Genomic DNA, 21,429 nt, shown 5'->3' on the forward strand with positions numbered 1-21,429 from the left:
CAGTGGCTGCAACAATGGGCTCAAGCATAACGATTGTGAGGATGGTGCAGGACCGGGCAGTGTTTCGTTCTGTTGTACATACGGTCATTAGGCCAACTCAATGGCACCTAACAACAACATCCCTTCCATGCCATTTCAACAGAGAAACACTTGATGGCCAGGACTGCTGAACTCCGGAAAATCAGAGGCAGAGGGATCGCGTTTCAGAGTAGGCTCTGGTCAATTCTGAGTGTCTATAGCAATGATCAGTGCCATTATTTAGTAAATTAGAGTTTAGGGCCAAACTTCATCTTAATTTATAAGATTTTTGTCAGAAGGGCAGTTTTACTAAAAATCCAATACAAAGTGCAAGGCTATGGCTCTGACACAAGGAAAGACACAAGTAGGCTTGGATAACCAGCAGCAGAACTTGTAGCTGTTTAACTATTATAAGTGATTAGCTATAAAACTAATAAAACTACTATATACCTATAACTATTATACAACTATTAATGTAAGTGACAGATCTAAGAAGAAAGCTAATCATATGAAGTACACATATTCTGTATAGCATAAAATTTATAAATTTTGAAAGTGGTATTTTAAGCTCTGATAGGAATATCTTTTACATCCAGCTCATATACATTCTAACATTATTTTAAATATCTAAAGATAAATTATAAGAGATAAATAAAAATACTACAAAATTCATCTAGGAAAAATTCTCAATACTTACTTAGGTTAAAGACCTTAGTTAACACATGATCATTTGCTATGCATTTGTTAGCCACCATATGACCTTATTTGGACAAGCAAAAAACAGACTGTGTTATACTTCAATTTCCATTTATGGAACTGGTTTCCAGGACACTTAAAGTATGAAACAACATGCCTAACAGTCTTTGAGATATTACGAGTATTTTATTATTCTTGGCCTACTAATAATAGCATAGTATATGGCACTGAAGCAATACCACCCATAAACTGAGTTTTGATCCCTGTTATGTACCAGAATGTTAGTAACATGTGACCCTGTGGCATTTTTGACTTCACTGCCTCTCTGGGGTCAGCCAAACTATGCTAGACTCCTTGCCACAGAAGCAGTAGCTTAATCATTTGGGATACTGCTCAGTGAGGAAGCATTATGGGCAGGGCTGGAAAGATATTTTTTCTTGTTTCAAGGAATTTCCACCTAGATATGTGCCTGGTACATATCTGCTTTTCTGGGAGCCTAGTGGCAATCTCATTTGAAGGACTGCTTGATTCAAACAGTATCAACATTTATGGAGAAGAATACTGTGCTTCTGTAAAATCAGGCTGGATAATGAGGAGGACAGTCTATTCAACAGCTCTCCGAGCTCCAGCCTTTTAGAAGACCACGGCATGCAATCTCCTGGCTGAGCTGGTGTTGAAGTACTGAGCTGGCCTACCAAAACCACATAGGCCAAGACATTCCTAACATCCTCTCTTCAACACCGCCCCAACGAGGACCAGGATTTCCTAATTATGGGAATGCAAGAACGCCAGGTGGCAGGAAGAAAGAAGGTTGACTGGTTCAATCACACTCTATCTTAGCTCCAGAGAGTTAGAAGGAGTCCACGTACAGTCAATCTCTTTATTATTTCTCCACTTTAACCGTTGTTAAGTCCAGGTCAGCAGAATGAGGCCTTCCTGAAACTTAGCTCAGTATCTGTTAATAGCTCTGCAGATAACACTTTTCAACCTTTTATTACGGTAAATTAAAAAATTAAAATAAAACTATTACTAAAGTAGGGAGAATGATGAATTCTCATATACTCATCACCCAGCTTTGACAACCTACAAATAACTCTTTGACTTCCTGTCAAAGAAAAGTAGACTTTGCTTTGGTTTCAGAGAAACAGAATAGTAGACAGGAAACTACTCTGTGGTCCAGTCACCAGGGTGGCATTTATTTAGAAGCAACGCCAGCTATAATACTGAATGTTACATTTAACATACTCCCTATGTTGTTTCTACTTCTTGAAAAGTGATAATCTGGTGTTGGCTCCAAAATCATCACAATCATTAGCTCCTCCCTGCCGAAACTGCACACGACAATGTCTGAAGAACACCACAGTCAGAGTGGTCACTTGGGCAGGTCCAGCTACGGCCCAAGATGACACCCCACGAGAGGTATGACATCAAGACTGCCAAGTGACAATGAAATTCTTATCTCCTGCCATCAGGTGTCACAGCCAAGTTGGCCTCACACCTGTCCATGTCTTTTGTATTTTTCTTACTGAATAATCATGGGCATATCATATTCATCTCATATGCAAAATTTCCCTGAAGGCCCTCGCCAACACCTTAGCTCACCTTTAATTATAAAACATAGATTTTTAAGGGAAATGGCACCCTGCCCTTATGGCCCCTCTGACATGAAGAATAGGTTTAGGTAGCATTTTATTATTAGAAAAAAGAATAACAAAATAATTCTCAATGCCTAGTTGTGATTTTTAAAAAAGAAGCACTTTTGCCTTTGTAAGTTACTGAAAGAGCAATGCAGTGCTACCTAAACGTGCTCAAGACATGTCTTAAAAGCAGTACATTAAATCCGACAGTGAGCATTCACCTCAGAGGGTTTGAGGAAGTCCACTTAAGCTCTGTGATGCTGGACTTACTTCAGGGGCTGAACTGGGAGACAGCAAATAGATTACAAAAAAGTCTTGGGAGGCCAGTGTGGCTGCCACTGGGATGGAGTTGCAAGCTAAGTGCTCATGAGAAGTGGGATCAGTCAATCTGAAACTAAGTGGCCCCGCTCACTTGTAGACACGCAGGCCACCACACGTCAGACACACTCACATAACACTCAGCTTTCTGTTCTCAAAATGTTTTTTCAAAACTAAGCATTTCAATTCTAACACTGTCTTTCTTCGACTGATCAGGGGTTCAAGAGGTCATCACTTTTGGGGTTCTGGTTAAGATGCCCTTTTTATCAGGGTCTGCTGCCTTGCTCAGCTAAGAATGGTAAAAGGGGTTTGGTTGTGATTTCTCATTCCATTCTTTCCCTCCTTCCCTCATCATTCATTTATCAAAGATTTTTGAGCACCTACTTACATGTCACATACTGTTTTAAGGATTCAAAAGAATATGGTAAATACCTTGTTCACAAGGAGGATACAGACTCCTTCAGGCTACTGGCCAACAGGGGGGTGCAGTGTGCTGTTTGTCCCAGAGGCAGTATACATACTGGGGGCCAGATCCTGGTCTCTGGGGACAACTGCTCTGCCACTTATAAGTTATACAACCCTGGGCAAGTTACTTGAACTCTGAACTTCTGGTTCTGATCATAAACTGGGATGACAGTACGTGCACAACAGGAATGTTGTGAGGATCACATGAACTGATCCTCATAAAGCACATAGGCCTGGCACATCATATGTGTACAAGAAATGCTGGCTATTATCATTAAGTGTTATAAATGAGATGATGCCAGTGGTGCTGGATGGGGAGAAGGCCTAATTCTGCTGCCCCCTGATTTTTCTAAGTTTTTAAGGAGTTAAGGCTATGTCTTCCATATATATGTTTAAATTACAAACTTTATGTGTTATTTCAAGCACTTCCACCCTAGCTCTTTACAAGGGTCAGAAAACAAAATAATGAGATTGATGAACAAGAGGAGATGTACAGAGAAGCCAGAAGAGCAAACCGTTTGAATACAACCACTTATAGACTGGAATAGCTTATCAGTATACCTGAATTGGGTGTTGACAATAACTTGGTAAGACTTAACCATGAGAGTACTTAAGTACCAATTTAAAAAGCACTTAAGTACTTGTAAGTTGAGTTAGCTGTCAAGTGACAGCCCAGTCTGTAAGGGCCCCTCGGTTCACAGCCCATTCTCAGGAGTAATCAAGTGTGTGATACTGTCATTTGGAAAGCATGCATCTTTAATAACAACAGCCACAACAAGGCCTGTCCCCAGTGTAGGTCCTAACGTACCATATTTGGTGATAGAATAATTCATTTAGAAAGAATCTGAAACCACGATCCTTGTGTGGGGTCCTTTCATCTAATTTGAAGCCCTGATTATACACCTTGGCACGGCAGTAATAGGGTAAGTGCCAATGCTTATTATGCAATTGTGTGCAGAGGACTTTACTGTGTGTATGAACTGTGTAAATACCAGTGTTTCTCCTTCCTCTCTAAATAATTCTAGCCGACTGCTCATTAATTACACATTTACACCTTGTTTTTTTCTCATTTCATAAAATCCTTTTGCTATTCTGAAATCACTTGAAATTATATTAAGTCTGCTTTTGAAAGATTAGCCCTGGTGGTACAGTGGTTAAAGAGCTCAGGCTGCTAACCAAAAGGTCCACAGTTCAAATCCACCAGTGCTCCTTGGAAACCCTACAGGGCAGTTCTACCCTGTCCTATAGGGTCGCTATGAGTCAGAATCGACTCCATGGCAACGGGTTTGGTTTGGTTTGGTTTTGCAAGATTGCTGAGAAAAAATATTTTCAAATAGTTCCATACACTTTCTTGGTCCCTATCAATTAGGCAATAATGTTGACTAGATCTGCATCATTATTCTGTAAGTTTGTTATTATTAATAAATAGCATTCATTATTAATCATAAATAATCATTATCTTAAGCTGTGCACTGTGTTTTGATCCTATACCAAATAGATCCTTCTCTCTCTTAAAATGAGAGAGTTGCTGGAGAGCAAATATAGTCTTATATGAAACCACTCAATTAAATTAAAAAAACAAAAACAAGAAACACAAGATAAATTAGTTTCTTTACTTTCTATCTCTAAGAACTAGAAAATGGAATCTTCTAAAAAGGTTCACAGAAGAGAAATAAGTGCTAGGGTATGAGGAAGAGAGACAGGAATTGAGACCAGCAGAACCTTACAGCTTGAGGTAACAAAAATGCTGAGCTATGTGGAGGCGTAAGAAGGAAACCCAGGGATGCATCTAAAAGGCACCCTTTCTCTGTGGTCCTCCAAGTGGCATGTGGGGTGGGAGGTCACATCAAAAACACCTGGGGTAGTTTTCAAATTGCAAATGATTTCCTCCTTAGTACCTTCACTCCAGGGAGTGCACAGCTGCTAACCGTAAGGTCAGTGGTTTGAACCCACCAGCCATACCATGGGAAAAAGATGTTGACAGTCTGCTTCCATAAATATCTACACCCTATGGGGGAGCTGTACTCTGTAGTACAGGGTGGCTATGAGTCTGAATCGACTCAAAGGCAGTGGGTTTGGGTTTTTTGGTTTTCCCTTCACTCCTGTCGCTCCCACTATAGGGCCAAATAGAGAAGAATAAGGGAACTAGAAATAGCGAGCATGAATAAACTGAGATGGCGTGTGGGGGCAGGGGAAGCAAACAAAAATGCAGCTGACTCCAACAGACTTCAGTTTATCCGAACTCGGCCACATAATGGTAACTGATCTTGGGGGAAATTACCTAAATCTCTCTAAGCCTTAATTTCTTCATCTCTAAACTGGGATAATGAGGCCTTCAGCACAGTGTTGTTGTGAAGATTAAATGAAATCAGGTATAAACATAAAGCACTTACCACAAAGTACTTCAATATGGACATTCCTTTACTCCTGGTTTAATTCACAACTTACGTTAAGTATTTTCTTTGAAGTTAAGTAGGAACTGTTTTCTTATCTATCGTTGTGTCCAACACTGTATCTGGACTACAGAAGGTTCTTAATTAGATCAGTGGCTCACCAAAACTGTAACTCTTTTCTCAAACAGTGGGGGATTAGACTAAAACTCTAGGAGGATGTTGGAGATGAAACTAACATATTCACTCTATATTCAAACATCTACATGAGGTAAGAATAAATCAGTCATATATATGTGTGTGTGTATATACATATATAAAAAACCAAACCAAATCCGCTGCTGTTAAGTTGATTCTGACTCACAGCGACCCTACAGGACAGAGTAGAACTGTCTCATAGATTTCCAAGGAATGCCTGGTAAATTCGTACCGCTGACCTTTTGGTTAGCAGCCGAACTCTTAACCACTACACCACCAGGGTTTCCATATATGCATACATACACACACACACATTTCTATTCAGCAACTCCTTCCCTTTCTCTACTTACCTACTCATGCTGATGAGCAGTGTTCATGAATGCAAAAGCTGAGCACAAAATGATATGTCCCCCTTTCATTTACTTTTGGAAGAAAGGCTCTATTTTTTACAAGTCTTTTCAGTCTTATTTTAAATTTATGATGCAGTTTCATGAGGTTAAAGGGCTAGGTGTTTGCTGGGTTATGTATTTATCCTCTTAATTTTTCTAACAGTATCACACACACATGCCTACTTAAATATGCCAAGTTGACAACAGATTGTCCCTAATTCTTAGGAGTACATATTCCACTGTTCTCTGCTTTGGCAAGGCAGCCTTTCTTGTAAAGCAGACTGTACAACCACTCTACAAGGTTCTGCATATTCCTTATTCCAGCACTGAAACACTGCCTTAAGGGATGGGAGGCATGTGAGTGTGTGAGTGTGTGAGTGTGTGAGTGTGTCTGTGTGTCTGTGTGTCTGTGTGTGGGAGATTTCCACAAAATTGGTCATCTGGAAGCTATAAAGTTTTGGAATGTGGCAGCTGTACTCTAAGTGGAGTAATGGTGAGGGAATGGGTGATGTCAATCAGGAGTGGATTATCCAATAAGCAAGGTAAGCATGGGCTTACCTGTGCTTACTTACTAATCTGTAGTGAACAATTTCACATTTTTCCACATCAAAGATTCTACTTTTAGATATGGCTGGCATCTATCTCTCTCCCAACCCCACAGCACCTTCCTATAGAACCACGGCCGTTTTTCAGATTTACAATGCCTACAGGGTGGATGACCCAGTAAGCAAGGTAAACACAGGCTTACTTATGCTTAGAAACTCATGTGAAACTGAGAAAATGCTTACCTTACCTTGCTTACTGGATAATCCACCCCTGATGTCAATAGAACTAGAATCCTCCAGCTTAAATTTTTGTATGATTTTTAAGGTCTTTAATAAGTCCAATCCCTCAGAGGCGAATGAAGCTGGTCAGGCAAACTCTGAAATCTGAGCTTATTAAAATTTAGTTAAAAGCAAAGACTTCTTGATATAGGACTTAGTCTATGAAACTGAATTTCTTAAAAGACCTGTCAGTTTCTTAGTATCTGTTTTAAAAAATTCTAGAACAACACATCTTTAACATGGATTAATTTTTGACCCATTTTAGTTAATTTCCCTATGAAATATGCTTCTTCATGACAGACACTCTCTATTGATCTGTCGGTATAAATATTCAAACTCATGTCTGTACTACCAGGTATAGACAGAGGACTAAGACTGACCTGGGTGAGTGTGCAAAGAATCTTCCTAGGCTGGGAGACATGGACTGAAATAGGGGTTGGCACAAAAAGACAAGCTTAAACTTCCCTCTATTAAAGAGGAAGAGAGCTAGCAAATGTTGGGAACATAAGGAAAAGCATTAGAGGAATTGTAAAGTCTCACCCACGATGGTATTAGAAGAAGAAAGCGTGCTCAGAGTTACAGGATCTGGCATTACAAGTTGTCTTAGACGGTTCCAGTTTTTTCTTGTATCTCCTAGGACTCTTGGGCTTATGGAAGCATTACAAGTAGAACATGCTATGCTTAAGTCATGGGTCTTATTTCCAATTTTATGTCATTGTTTTGACCTCTGGATATTAATTAAGCTTAAAGTGAACTGAATTAAAATGTATACATTCTTATGCTGTAAAGTATTCAGATAAGCATATCTGCAATGGTAAAATAAATATCACACTATTCTCATTTTAAATCTGCAACATATCCCCCAAATGATTAGTTTTGGCTGTATAATAAACTCATCTGCAACTGGTAACAGCATGAAGCAGACACTATGCCTGAGGAAATAAAAAACAAACAAGAACATACTTGTAGAAGTTTATCCAACATGAGACATTCGCCAGAGACTGGCCAGAAACGCCTAGGTTTACCTTCGCACACAGGGCAACACTCCCCAGGCACTTTTACGGGGTTCATGCAGCTCTGCCCGCAGGCTGTTGCGACGCAGTGGGGCTCTCCATTGATGCACTGGCAGAACGTGCAGTCGTCTTCCCTCCACCGGTCTCCGTGGGCGCGGATCTGGCCACTGGCATAGCAGCCAGCAGGCTTGTTAAGAGGATATACTGGATCTAAATTAAAACATGAATTCAGAGTAAGACTTAAGGTATTGTAAATCTTACCTCTGCCTGTACCTAGAGACGATTTTTCCAGGTTCTAGTCATTAGCAGTTCTTTTCCAACTGTGATCGGCAGAAGCTCAGGGTTGCGTGAGGTGTCTCTAGGCGTCCATGCAAAAGCAGCTATCATACGGATTTATGTCCACCTGTCCTGACACTGCAGTCAGGCAGAGGATCTGTGGTATAAAAAACCAATGTGCAGGTGTAATAACTCCAGAGAGTTGGAAAACCTGGATAGAGCAGTGGGTTGGCAATGAGAAAGCACAGATCCATTCTGGGCTCTGACAGTGTTTTTTGAGTCGTTCATTTAAGTGTTTCTTGCACCTCCATCTCACCCCCTATAAAGTGGTAAGAACACTGTCCCCATCTCACTGAAGAATGACATGTTACTTCCAGGACTAAATGAACTGCATCTCTGTAGTGCCTGGAGGTTCAGAGGGCCCTGGCTGTGGCCTGCTCGTGACAAGCCTGGTTCACACCACCGGCCAGCACTTGTGTCCTAGACGGAAGGCTGTGAGCCTGGGCCATTGTTCTCCCCATGAGCTGGGCAGCCAAGCAGCAGCCAAAGTCGGGAGACAGAAGTAGCCAAGGCTACTGTAAGAAAGAAAAAAAGCTTTCCGAGGTTATTGACAAGGACCATGAATACTGTATGCAAAACCCCAGCATCCCTATGATGAGAGCAACTAGACAAATCACTCAATTATCTTTTTCAGAAATACATAAAAACTGGCCTCAACAAGCCAGTGCTGTGCTCGGAGGAAAGTCAGCTTTAGAGACGGCAGAGGCCAAGAGGCCTGAGCTAGATAAGACTTTCTAAATTCTTTTATAAAAAGTCTTACACAACATACTTCACATTTCTACTTTGAGCCTGGGTATGAATTCCAGGAAGTGAGACATAACCGGATCCATGCCCAGACAACTCATTATGATTATTACACAGAGGTTCATATCTATGTTTTTACACCACCAACGGCCACATAGTTTCAAAGACTATTACAAACCTGGGGCAAAAGGGAACAAATTAATTGGGAAGGTTAAAAGTTTGGTATGTTTTTTTTATCCCCAATGACACATAAAAAGCAAACCAGCTTTCTCCTGTATTAGCTAAAATAACTTCTAATGAGGGAAAAAGACTTAATTGGTATGAACGATTATTCAGTGTTAGGAAGGTAATTTCTGGAAGAAAAAGCAATGCTCTAAGTATCTTCAGGTATTTCATTTATGTGATAAAACTCAAACATTTGGAAAACCAAAGGACTTCAGGGCAATGAGAAAGGTGGAGACCATGGCACAACACTGTCCTCCTGTCGTGCGTGCAGAAGTCAGCAGGGTGAGCAATAGCACAGGGCTGGCATGACTGGCCTCAGATGGGAAGCGCTGCAATCCAGTCAGGACAAGAAAGCTCACAGGACTTCCCCTCTGGAACAAGAGTGTGGTGCAGCTAGAAGCACACCAAGGCACAGGGTGCAGGGCATTCTTCCTGGCTCCACTAAGACAAGTCACTTGACTTTTCTGAACTTCAGTTTCCTACTCTTTAAAATGCGTAGGCTGTAGCAGGTGATACTCAGAGGTATCACTCTGAAATGTTTATTGTTTATGAATGTCAGAGATGGGAGGGTAGAGATGTTAGAGGAATATGGAAACATTACTTTTTGGAGGGGAGATGGGGATATAGAGAAAGAAGGTCTCCCTTGAGAACCCCTGATGTCCAGGGCTACACCTGATGCCCAGCTGGGCCCTGAGCTGGTGGGATGACCCCACTGTCACCTTCACACATTTTCAAAGAAGGAGGAGCAGCAGGGTCCTGATCCCAACTGGAGGGGCACGGGTATCAGTAAGGAGAAAGGGTAGTTCCTCTCCGGCTGGGCCTGTCAGTGACTAGGGCTGTCTGTCATGGCTGAAGAATCAGACAGCAGCTGGTGAACTGTAATGTCAGGGTGAAGAGAAAGCCTTGAGATTGTGTAAGAATTGCTGGAATGGCAGGGGAGAAACAAAAAGCACTTTCTGCAAGTCTTCTCTTCACCTGCAGATGGGGTCATGCAAATGGTTAATGCGATAAAATGCTAACACAAAGACTGGAAGTTTGAGTCCGCTTAGAAGTGCCTTGGAAGAAAGCCCTAGCGATCTGCTTCTGAAAAATCAGTCACTGAAAACTCTGTGGAGCATGGTTCTACTCTGACACACACGGCGCTGCCATGAGTTGGAATCAACTTGATGGCAACTGGTTGGTTGGTTATACCAGGGTACAACTGGGAAGCATTTTTATACTTGTCCTAAAAGAAAACATAAGTTCGGAAGATACATCACGATGTCATAAAAAGATAATTTCTTCAATAGTTCCTCTACTTTTGGGTAAGACTGAATTAGGTCAATTTTGCTATTAAAACTCTGAACCATGTCTACCTAATTAATCTTTAATAGTATCTTTTCTTACCTTCACAAACTGGGCAGCACTCCCCTTCGGGCACGTAGTACCTCTCACAGTTCAGCTCGCCACACTGGGCAGTGAAGCAGATGGAAACACCTCCTTGGCATCGACAGAATCGACAGTTGTCCATTCGGAACATATCTCCATCATAATATTCCACGTTGTTGAACACACAGGCTGCCTTTGTTTCTGAATGGAGTTAAATCAGTCATTTTTTGAGTGATGTCCTTTTATGTTTCTCAAACAACTTCTAGAAAATTCTGTCTGATAGCAGGAAGTCATAATTTCATTGAAATTTACTAAACTCAATAATTCTATTGAACAAAAGCAATAAAGCAAAGCAAAATAAAACACACTGTAACACTCTTTCCACCTATAACTCAAAACTCTCCACAGCAAAATCTGTACCAACTTCTTCTTACCCCAAATGGAGGTAGTTTATGCCCATGAAACTTATGTATGTGATATGTGCCTTGAAGAAATTACATTTGTTTTGTTAAATACCTTTCTACCTCAAACACAGATGATCCTAGACCCACATTAGACTTTTTTCTGCTTTAAAAATTATTTAGGCCTTTTTGGAAGTGATGTTCTTCTATTCCTCCAGCGTTATCTACTCAATTCTCTTCTTTCATTATCTGGTTTAATAATCTATAATTTCAATACTGCTTGCCCTTTAACAAAATGCTCTCTATATGTATTACCTTATAAAAGGGATTAATTAATTACTAAACAGGCATTAACTGACAGAGAAATCATTATACTAAGTTCAGGCCCTCGGACAGTCTTTTAGCTTAGTAATGAAGTCACTCCCGAGGTTCACACTTCAGTGAAAGATCAGACAAGCCCATAAAACAAAACGAGACTAAGTGGGCACACCAGCCCAGGGGTAAGGACAAGGAGGCAGGAGGGGACGGGAAAGCTGGTAATGGGGAACCTAAGGTTGAGAAAGGGAGACTGTTGACATGTTGTGGGGTTGGCAACTAAGGTCACGAAACAATATGTTTATTAATTCTTTAATGAGAAGCTAGTTTGTTCTGTAAACCTTCATCTAAAGTACAATTTTAAAAAAAAGGAAAGAAATTATTATACTAAGTTTAGAAGTGATGAGATGCTAGGTAATTTGCCCAAAGTCACACATATAGTAAATGACAGAAGCAAACACACTAGCTCATGTAACTAAAATCATATGCTCTTTCCACTGTGTCTCAAGATTATGTTTTGCTGAGGACTGACAGCCCCACATTTAGAATTTTTATCATGATACCAACAGCTTTTAAATTTTTCTCTGTGCTGAAACACTTTCCCTAAATTCATTCCTTATCTCTAATTTTGGTTGATTTAAAAGTATTCCCACTAGACAAAGACATCACAAGAAAAGAGAACAACAGATCAGTATCTCTTGTGAATACAGATAAAAAAATCCTCAAAACAAAACAAAACAAAAACCTAGCAGACTGAATTAAGAAACATGTAAAAAGATTATATACCACAACCAGGCAGGATTTTTTCTAGGAGTGCAAGGTTGGTTTAACATTCAACTGGCTGTGTCTGTCAGTGATTAGGGCTGTTTTTTGTTAAATTTATACATAGGTATAAATTTAACAAAAGAAGGGAACGACTTGCAGACTGAAAACTACAAAACATTGCTGAAAGAAATTAAAGAACATCTAAATAAATGGAAAGACAGCTCATGTTCATGGACTGGAAGACTTAATATGCCAAGAGAAGAATACTCCCCAAATTGATCTATAGATTTAACACATCTCTATCAAAATTCCAGCTGGCTTTTTTTTTTTTTTTTTTTGGTGGAACTTGCAGAAAATTCATATGGAAATGTAAGGCAACCCGAATAGTTAAACCAATCTTGAAAAAGAATAAATTTGGAGGACTTACGCTTTCTGATTTCAAAATTTATTACAAAGTTACAGTAGTCAAGATGGTATGAGACTGGCCTAAGGATAGACGTGTAAGTAAATGGAATAGAATTGAGAATCTGAAATAAACTCTCATATTTATTGATTTTTGATAGATTACCAAGAAAATTCAGTGAGGGAACAGTTTTTCAACAAATGGTGCTGGAACAATTGGATGTCCACATGCAAATGAATGAAGATGGACTAATACACCTTGTAGCATGTATAAAAATTAACTCAAAATGTATCATAGAGCTATGATCTAAATGTAAGAGCTAAAACTATAAAACTCTTAGAAGAAAATATAGGAGTAAATCTTTGTGACCTTAGATTAAGCAATGGTTTCTTAGATATGATACTAAAAGCACAAGGAACACAAGAAAAAACAGACAAACTGGATTTCATTAACTTTTGTACTTCAGAAGACACCATTAAGAAAGTGAAAAAACAACCAACATAATGGGAAAAAATATTTGCAAATCGTACATCTGATGATATCTAGAATGTATTTTTAAAAACTCTTAAAACTCTATAATAAAAAGACAAATAAACCAATTGAGAAATAATAAATCACTCAAACAGACACTTCTCCAAAGAAGATATATAAATGACATATAAGCACATGAAAAGTCACTCAACATATTTAGTCATCAGGGAAATGCAAATCAAAACCACAATGAAATACCACTTCACACTCCTTAGCATGGCTATAATCAAAAAGATGGTCATAACAAGGTTGATAAGGTTGTGCAGAAATTGGAACTCTCAGACATTGCTAGTATGAATGTAAAATGGTGCAGCAGTTGGCAGTTCCTCAAAATATTCAATACAGAGTTACCATATGACTCAGCAATTCCACTCCTAAGTAAATGTCCAAGACAAATGAAAATATATGTCCACACATAAACTTGTACACAATGTTCACAGCAGCATTATTCATAATAGCAAAAAGTGAAAACAAGCCAAATGTCCATCAACTGATGAATGGATAACCAAAATGTAGTATATTTATACAATGGAATTCGTTTTTGGCCATCAAAGGAACGAAGAACTGACACATGTTACAACATGAATGAAGTCTGAAAATACTATGCTAAATGAAAAAAGCCAGGCACAAAAGAACACATATTATATGATTCTGTTTATATGAAATGCCCAGAATAAGTAAATTTATAGAGACAAAAAAGTAGATTACTAGTTGCCTAATCTAGACAGGGAGCCCTGGTGGTGCAGTGGTTAAGAGCCACAGCTGCTAACCAAAAAATGTTGGCAGTTCGAATCCACCAGCTGCTCCTTGGAAACCCTATGGGACAGTTCTACTCCATCCTATAGGGTCGCTATGAGTCGGAATTGACTCAGTAGCAACGGATTTGGTTTTCTGGGTTTAAATCGAGACAGATCATGTGTCTGTCAGTTTGTCGTACTGTGGTGGTTTGCGTGCTGCTGTGATACTAGAAGCTTTGCCACTGGTATTTCAAATACCAGCAGGGTCATCCCTGGTGGACAAGTCTCAGGGGAGCTTCCAGACTAAGACAGAATAGTAAGAAGGATGTGGAGGTCTACTTCTAAAAAAACTGGCCAGTGAAAATCTTATGAATAGCAGAGGAACACTAATATAGTGCGAGAAGATGAGCACCTCAGGTTGGAAGACACTCAAAAGACAACTGGGGAAGAGCTGCCTCCTCAAAGTAGAGTCGACTTTAATGATGTGGATGGAGTCAAGCTTTCAAAACCTCCATTTGCTGATGTGGCACCACTCAAAATGAGAAGAAATAGCTGCAAACATCCATTAGTAATCGGAACATGCAATGTATGAAGTATGAATCTAGGAAAATTGAAGTCATCAAAAATGAAATGGAACACAGGAAGATTGGTATCCTGGGCATTAGTGAGCTGAAATGGACTGGTACTGGCCATTCTGAATTGGTTGATAATATGGTCTACTAGGCTGGGAAGGACAAATTGAAGAGGAATGGCGTAACATTCATCGTCAAAAAGAACATTTCAAGATCTATCCTGAAGTACAATGCCGTCAGTGATAGGATAATATCCATACGTCTACAAGGAAGACCAATTAATACTACTATTATTCAAATTTACACACCAACCACTAAGGCCAAACATGAAGAAATTGAAGATTTTGGAATCTTTGAAAGACTCTGAAAGTTGCTCTTGAATGTAGAGGTGCTAAAGCAAAAGGAAGAAATGATGAAGTAAAAGAGTGGAAAAGAAATAATTGGTCAACCTTCAACTATTTCAGGAGGCAGCATATGATCACGAACCAATGGTACTGAAGGCAGGGGTCCAAGCTGCACCGAAGGCAGTGGAGAAAAACTAGGCTACAGGAATTGACGGAATACCAACTGAGATGTTTCAACGAACAGATGCAGCACTGGAAGCACTCACTCATCTCTGCCAAGAAATCTGGAAGGCAGCTTCCTGGCCAACTGACTGGAAGAGATCCATGTTTGTACCCATTCCAAAGAAAGGTGATCCAACAGAATGTGGAAATTATCAAACAATATCATTAACATCACACACAAGTAAAATTTTGCTGAAGAGCATTCAAAAGTGGCTGCAGTAATATATCCATAGGGAACTGCCAGAAATTCAAGCCAGGTTCAGAAGTGGGCATGGAACAAGGGATATCACTGCTGACATCAGATGGATCATTGCGGAAAGCAGAGAACACCAGAAAGATGTTTACCTGTGTTCTATTGACTATGCAAAGGTGTTCGACTGTGTGAATCATAACAAATGGTGGATAACACTGCGAAGAATGGGAATTCCAGAACACTTAATTGTGCTCATGCAGAACCTGTACTTAGACCAAGAGGCAGTTGTTTGAACAGAACAAGGGGATACTGCGTGGTTTAAAGTCAAGAAAGGTGTGCGTCAGGGTTGTAACCTTTCACCATACTTACTGAATCTGTATGCTGAGCAAGTAATCCGAAAAGCTGGACTATAAGAAGAACAGTATCAGGACTGGAGTAAGACTCATTAACAACCTGCGATATTCAGATGACACAACTTTGCTTGCTGAAAGTGAAGGGGACTTGAAGCACTTACTGATGAAGATCAAAGACCACAGCCTTCAATATGGATTGCACCTCAACATAAAGAAAACAAAAATCCTCACGACTGGACCAATGGGCACCATCATGATAAACGGAGAAAAGACTGTAGTTGTAAAGGATTTCATTTTTCTTGGATCCAAATCAATGCCCATAAAGCAGCAGTCAAGAAATCAAACAGCATATTGCATTAGGCAACCTGCTGCAAAAGACCTCTTTAAAGTATTCAAAAGCAAAGATGTCACTTTAAGGACTAAGGTACACCTGACCCAAGCCACGGTGTTTTCAACTGCCTCATATGCATACAAAAGCTGGACAATGAATAAGGGAAGAAGAATTGACACCTTTGAATTACGGTGTTGGCGAAGAATACTGAATATACTACGGACTGCCAGAAGAACGCACAAATCTGACTTAGAAGTACAACCAGAATGCCCATTAGAAGCAAGGATGGTGAGACTTCGTCTCATGTACTTTAGACATGTTATCAGGAGGGATCAGTCCCTGGAGAAGGACATTATGCTTGTAAAGTAGAGGGTTAGTGAAAAAAGAGGATGAAAAATGAGATGGATTGATACAGTGGCTGCAACAATGGGCTCAAGCATTACAATTGAGAGGATGATGCAGGACTGGGCAGTGTTTCGTTCTGTTGTACATAGGGTTGCTATGAGTCGGAAGCACCTCGACAGCATCTAACAACAACAATCTAGGGCTGGAGAGCTTGGGGAGGAATAGGGAATGATTGCTAATGGATTTGTGGTTTTTTGGGGGCGAGTTGATGAAAATGTTCTAAAATTTATCGTAGTGATGGTTGCACAACTCTGTAAATATACTAAAACCCCTTGAATTACACAATTTAAACTGGTGAATTGTGTAGTATGTGTCTCAATAAAATTTAAATTAAAAAAAAAAAGTATTCCTAAACTGAAGAAAGTTCTCCTGAGCCACTGCATCCTGTTCACTGAAATGGGCAATGTGGATTACGCACATCTTTCACAGGTTCTGTCACATCATGGCTTACTATTTTTCCTTCCAAGTTTGAAGTACCTTCAGAGACTTCCACTGCATTTTGAATTTGAATAATACTCTACATTTGTATTGTAGTTAAAGGCAATTACTTTCTCATCTGACTTTACAACAACCCTGCTGGGAACACAGGGCAAGTTATTAATCTCCATTTTTTAGATCAAAAAAGAAATTTAAAGAGATTAGGTTACTTGCTTAAAGTCACATGACGAGTGAGAGATGTGTATGCTTACACATGCAGTAAATGTGTATGTGATCTTTCCTGATAATAAATCTATTTGGATCTATTAATCCTTTTTCCAGAAATATTAGGTTAAAAAGAACTATTTTATTATAGCTCAGAATTCTTTTACGTACTTTTAGTCAACATATTAATCTGGGCTGGGACTGAAAGAGAATAGCTAGACCACAAGTTTTAAGGTGTAGAAAATGGAGTGTTTTTACAAATCAAAACTGCATGTTGTGGACCATGGCAAGGTTCTGCTGTAAACATCCATTCGAATTAAACATCCATTCAAACTGAAAAATAAAATTTATAACCAATCCATATTAATTACTTAGTTGAGTCAATCAATCACACCTACCATTTGGGTGAAGCCATAAATCTTGGTTCAAGATTTGAGAGAAGATTCTGGTTATGAATAAAGCTGCTCCAGGGGAACTTGTTTTTGACTGGAAAGGGGGGTGGTGCAGAAGCTTAGTGGGGAGGAAGGAGACGGGGCCAGTTAGGTGTCAGTGGCTAAAGCACAGGGGGCAAGGGAGTGGTATTTAGAAAGATGAGGAGGCTCAAAAAAACACAGCCTAGAAACCACAATCAATCCCTCAGGGGAAAAAAAAAATTACACAACATAATGAAATCTGTTAGATGCTGAGAGAAATTTATAGAGGCTCTTCAGAAAAGTATGATAAAAAGGCCAGCAGTGGTCTTTGAGGAGGAATGACCAATTATTTCACCTGTTGGGGTACAGATGTGAATCTCCGAACCCTGTAGAGACTGCGACTATAAGTTGCAGATTTAAGTGGCTGTGGAAAAGAAAAATATCATGAAGAAATAATTTACTATGTAATTTGTACTTCTCAATGAAGAGATGCATAAAAGTGCCTTTTTAGTGATTTTTGTATGTTTTGTGTCTGCCCAATTAAATTTTATGTTTCTAAGTTTTGGAATCTTCCCTTCACTCTTTAATCAGTCTTTAATATATTCCAGAACTCCTGAAAGTAAGCCTTACAGTAGAGACTACTAATAAAGTCTACTGCCTGCCAAATTACACTGATTGGCAGATGGTGACAGGTATATAATTTTAGCTAAGGAAAAGACTAAAATGTAGAACTTTGTATCAAATGTGAAAGTGAAGGGAAAAAAAAAAACACAAATAGACTTCCATTGCTTTTTCTTTTCAACATCTCAGTTCTCAGTAGGAAATGGCTAATACATTGCCTCTGTTCTTATTTCACTGGCAGTTGAGCTGTACAGGAAGCAAGAGGGTAGACATCAGAAGCCAAGTGAGATAGATGGGCAATGTCTAAAAATGTCTCCATAAGTCAATGGCAAGCTGATGTATCACCAAGGCAGGGTATATGGGCTTCCAAAGGCCAATAAGCAACATGATAAGCGGAGAAAATACTGAAGTTGTTAAGGATTTCATTTTACTTGGATCCACAATCAACACCCATGGAAGCAGCAGTCAAGAAATCCAAAGACATACTGCACTGGGCAAATCTGCTGCAGAAGACCTCTTTCAAGTGTTAAAATACAAAGATGTCACTTTAAGGACTAAGGTGCGCCTGACCCAAGCCATGGTGTTTTCAATCGCCTCATATGCATATGAAAGCTGGACAATGAATAAGGAAGACCAAAAAGAAATGATGCACTTGAATAATGGTGTTGGCAAAGAATATTGAATATACCATGGACTGCCAAAAGAACAAACAAATCTGTCTTGGAATAAGTACAGCTGGAATGTTCCTTAGATGCAAGGATGGTGAGACTTTGTCTCACATATTTTTGACAAGTTCCTGGAGAACGACAACATGCTTGGTAAAGTAGAAGGTCATCAAAAGGGAGGAAGACCCTCAATGAGATGGATTGACACAGTGGCTGCAACAATGGGCTCAAGCAGATGAACGATTGTGAGGATGGCACTAGATGGGGCACTGTTTCGTTCTGTTGTATGATAGGGTCGCCATGAGTCAGAACCTACTCGAGGGCACCTAACAACAATAAAGACTTGAGGTGGGAGTGGGGATAACAACAAGACAACTTTTCCTATGGGGTAGGGAGTGGGGTTTGCACTAGAATACGCTAAGCAGATTCTATTTCAGGATAAGGGAAAGTGAACAACACTTGTAAAGGATTTTATCATTCTTGAGCAAAATTAGCCTCAGATGGCCCCAGGAACACAATGGGTGTCCAACAAATACATACTGAAAGGAGTCTTTTCAAAGTGTTATGTTCTCTCCGTTACTGTAGCAGTAACCATTATGGGCCTAGTAACATTACCGAGCATTATTACTATACAGACAATAGGCTCTTAATAAATGTTTTTGTACCAGTTTTCTTCTTAATAGACTGCATGTCTAGATTTCCTAGGCCAAAATTTTACATGAGGAGTAAGCTGACTTTGCATATGGCCTTCCTGTGACTGACCAATTTTACATGTTTGCATCTTACAGAGAACTCTGGCAGTGTCACCATAAGATTATTTCCAATTTTTATTAACCTTTTATATGTATTTGAAAAAACAGGAACTGATTATTCAATGGACAACATGGCCTTAATAAGGTCTCCTAGTTACTAACGTTCATATAGAATCAGCACTTTAACACTGTTGTAAGGATCAGAGCATGGCAGGGACAGTGTGTTCATGGATAACAATTTTTTTTGAGTGGCACAAAAATCGGCTGAAAACACACGCTGAGTTGTATTCTGATCCTCCTTCCTCTAAACTTACTTCTTGAAAACAAGAAATTGTTTTTGGATGATTTTGCTGCATGCAAGTGATGTCCCTGTCCCTGCTCCCCACACTAGCTCCCCACACCCACAGTCCTCGCACCACTGGGAATAGGAAGATCATTTTCATCTTATACCGATGGTATGTTCTTATTGATGGTATGTTCTTATTGATGTGAATGTGGACTAGCCTCACTATATAACTGGCCCTGTCAATTATCCTGTCATAAAGAAATGGTTTGGTTTTAAATATTATAAGGCTCAAAGTATTTTTGGTAGTTTTAACTGGTTTGTATTCAATAATACAATGCTACAGACTAACTCATTTTCTTACTTGAGGAACATTTTATAACTAAGAATGCTGGAAGAGTCAGTTATTGGCTGTGACACTCAAATCAAGATCTCTATTTTATTTAGATTTTTCTGTGTAGACATTGGACAATTGGTCACATCTAAGTAAGCAAATGATTGTTTCCATGTTCTATACCTGAGATTTCAAACCCAAATGCCTCCAGGAGAGAGAGCACCAGGCAGGTGTAAGACAATGAAGCCATTATGACAACAAGGAGAACACATCCCCATGTAAGAGTGGAGGCCATTACTCAGCTCCAGCTGATTCCTGAGAAAACATTTGCTTGCAGGCTGGAGCAGATATAGAACTGTTTCTTGAAGGAGATTTGGGATTGTCCCACCACTGCTTTGGGGGTCTACTTCTAGGAGATGAGTCCAACGACTTCTAATTTCATCTAAAAGGAGCTCAGTCGTACCTTTGGTTTCTAAACAATAGGGTTTTCGCTCAATCAACAACTCACAAGCCCTACTTTAGGCTCTTATCAGAGAACAGTCACAAATTGTCACAATCTGGTTTGCAACCTTCCTACCCCTTCACAAAACAACAAACGGAAAAAACAGGCAAAGAGAAGTAATATTTATGGGGAATATTCTCTCCATCAATTCATCCAGGCTAGTGTTTTCAAAACTCAGGAATGCTTGAGTTCTCTGTGAACATTTTTTAATCCGGTGCTGTCACTTCAACGCTTACCTTATTAAACAAATAATGCAAGCATATGGATCACGGGTGGCAGCTTAGGAACTGAAGTTACCGTGCAATCTCAATGTCTGCATCTGAGGTTAGTCACGCTAACATGCAACCCACTGCCTCCTAAGTTGGGGTCTCTGGGCCTACACCTACATGGTGCAGAGCTCTCAAAACTGAGAGACAATGCTCCTGGCACCTACGTTCTAACTGTGTATCAAACTGATCTCTTAGAACTGCTTTCACTGAGTTGCATTTTAATATTTTGTTTCTTGAGAGGAACAGTCACTGGAAACTTGTTTCTGTATCTGTGTTATTAACGCAGCTGAGGACATGATCCACTTCATCATTCAGTGCTCTTTTTTCACTTCCATGTGAGAAATTTCCATCAGAGAGAGCGATGTTCTGTCCAGTAGGTTTCTCTTCCTCTGAAAATAAGAATTGTGTATCTGACTCTATCTCCTTTTTCACTCTGAGGGCCAGGAGGCTGGAAGTCTAATTTGACGTTTAACGTTTAACTCCAGCAACTCTATAGACATGTATGTAATGTAAGGGCTCTTCCCTTTGGTTTTCACTTTCAACTTTTACTTACAACTTTATGGCCCTGATTCCCTTTTCTCATTAATATTTTACCAGTATGTTATTGTATCTGTTTTCACTGTAAAGTTGCCTCAAATCCTTTGTGGATAAGCAAGGCATAAAAAAAATATATAGATGAAATAACAGACTTCTGCTTTTCTAGGTGATGATAATGAATCTTTGATATATAATACTTCCTAATGGTAACCTTCTGA

At 39.5% G+C, this 21,429-nt stretch overlaps 1 protein-coding gene across 1 annotated transcript in view; it reads right to left on the bottom strand.

Moving 5' to 3' along the window:
- Window positions 1-21,429, bottom strand: part of CRIM1 (cysteine rich transmembrane BMP regulator 1) — a 262,328-nt gene that overhangs the window by 76,547 nt on the left and 164,352 nt on the right. The window contains exons 6-7 of the mRNA XM_004369565.2: window positions 10,640-10,822; window positions 7,961-8,158 (exon numbers count right to left, since the gene is read on the bottom strand). Coding sequence (XP_004369622.1) covers window positions 7,961-8,158; window positions 10,640-10,822 — 381 coding nt within the window. The remainder of the gene's footprint in view (window positions 1-7,960; window positions 8,159-10,639; window positions 10,823-21,429) is intronic.

This window comes from Trichechus manatus, unplaced genomic scaffold (assembly GCF_000243295.1).
Source record: "Trichechus manatus latirostris isolate Lorelei unplaced genomic scaffold, TriManLat1.0 scaffold00005, whole genome shotgun sequence".
NCBI lineage: Eukaryota > Metazoa > Chordata > Mammalia > Sirenia > Trichechidae > Trichechus > Trichechus manatus.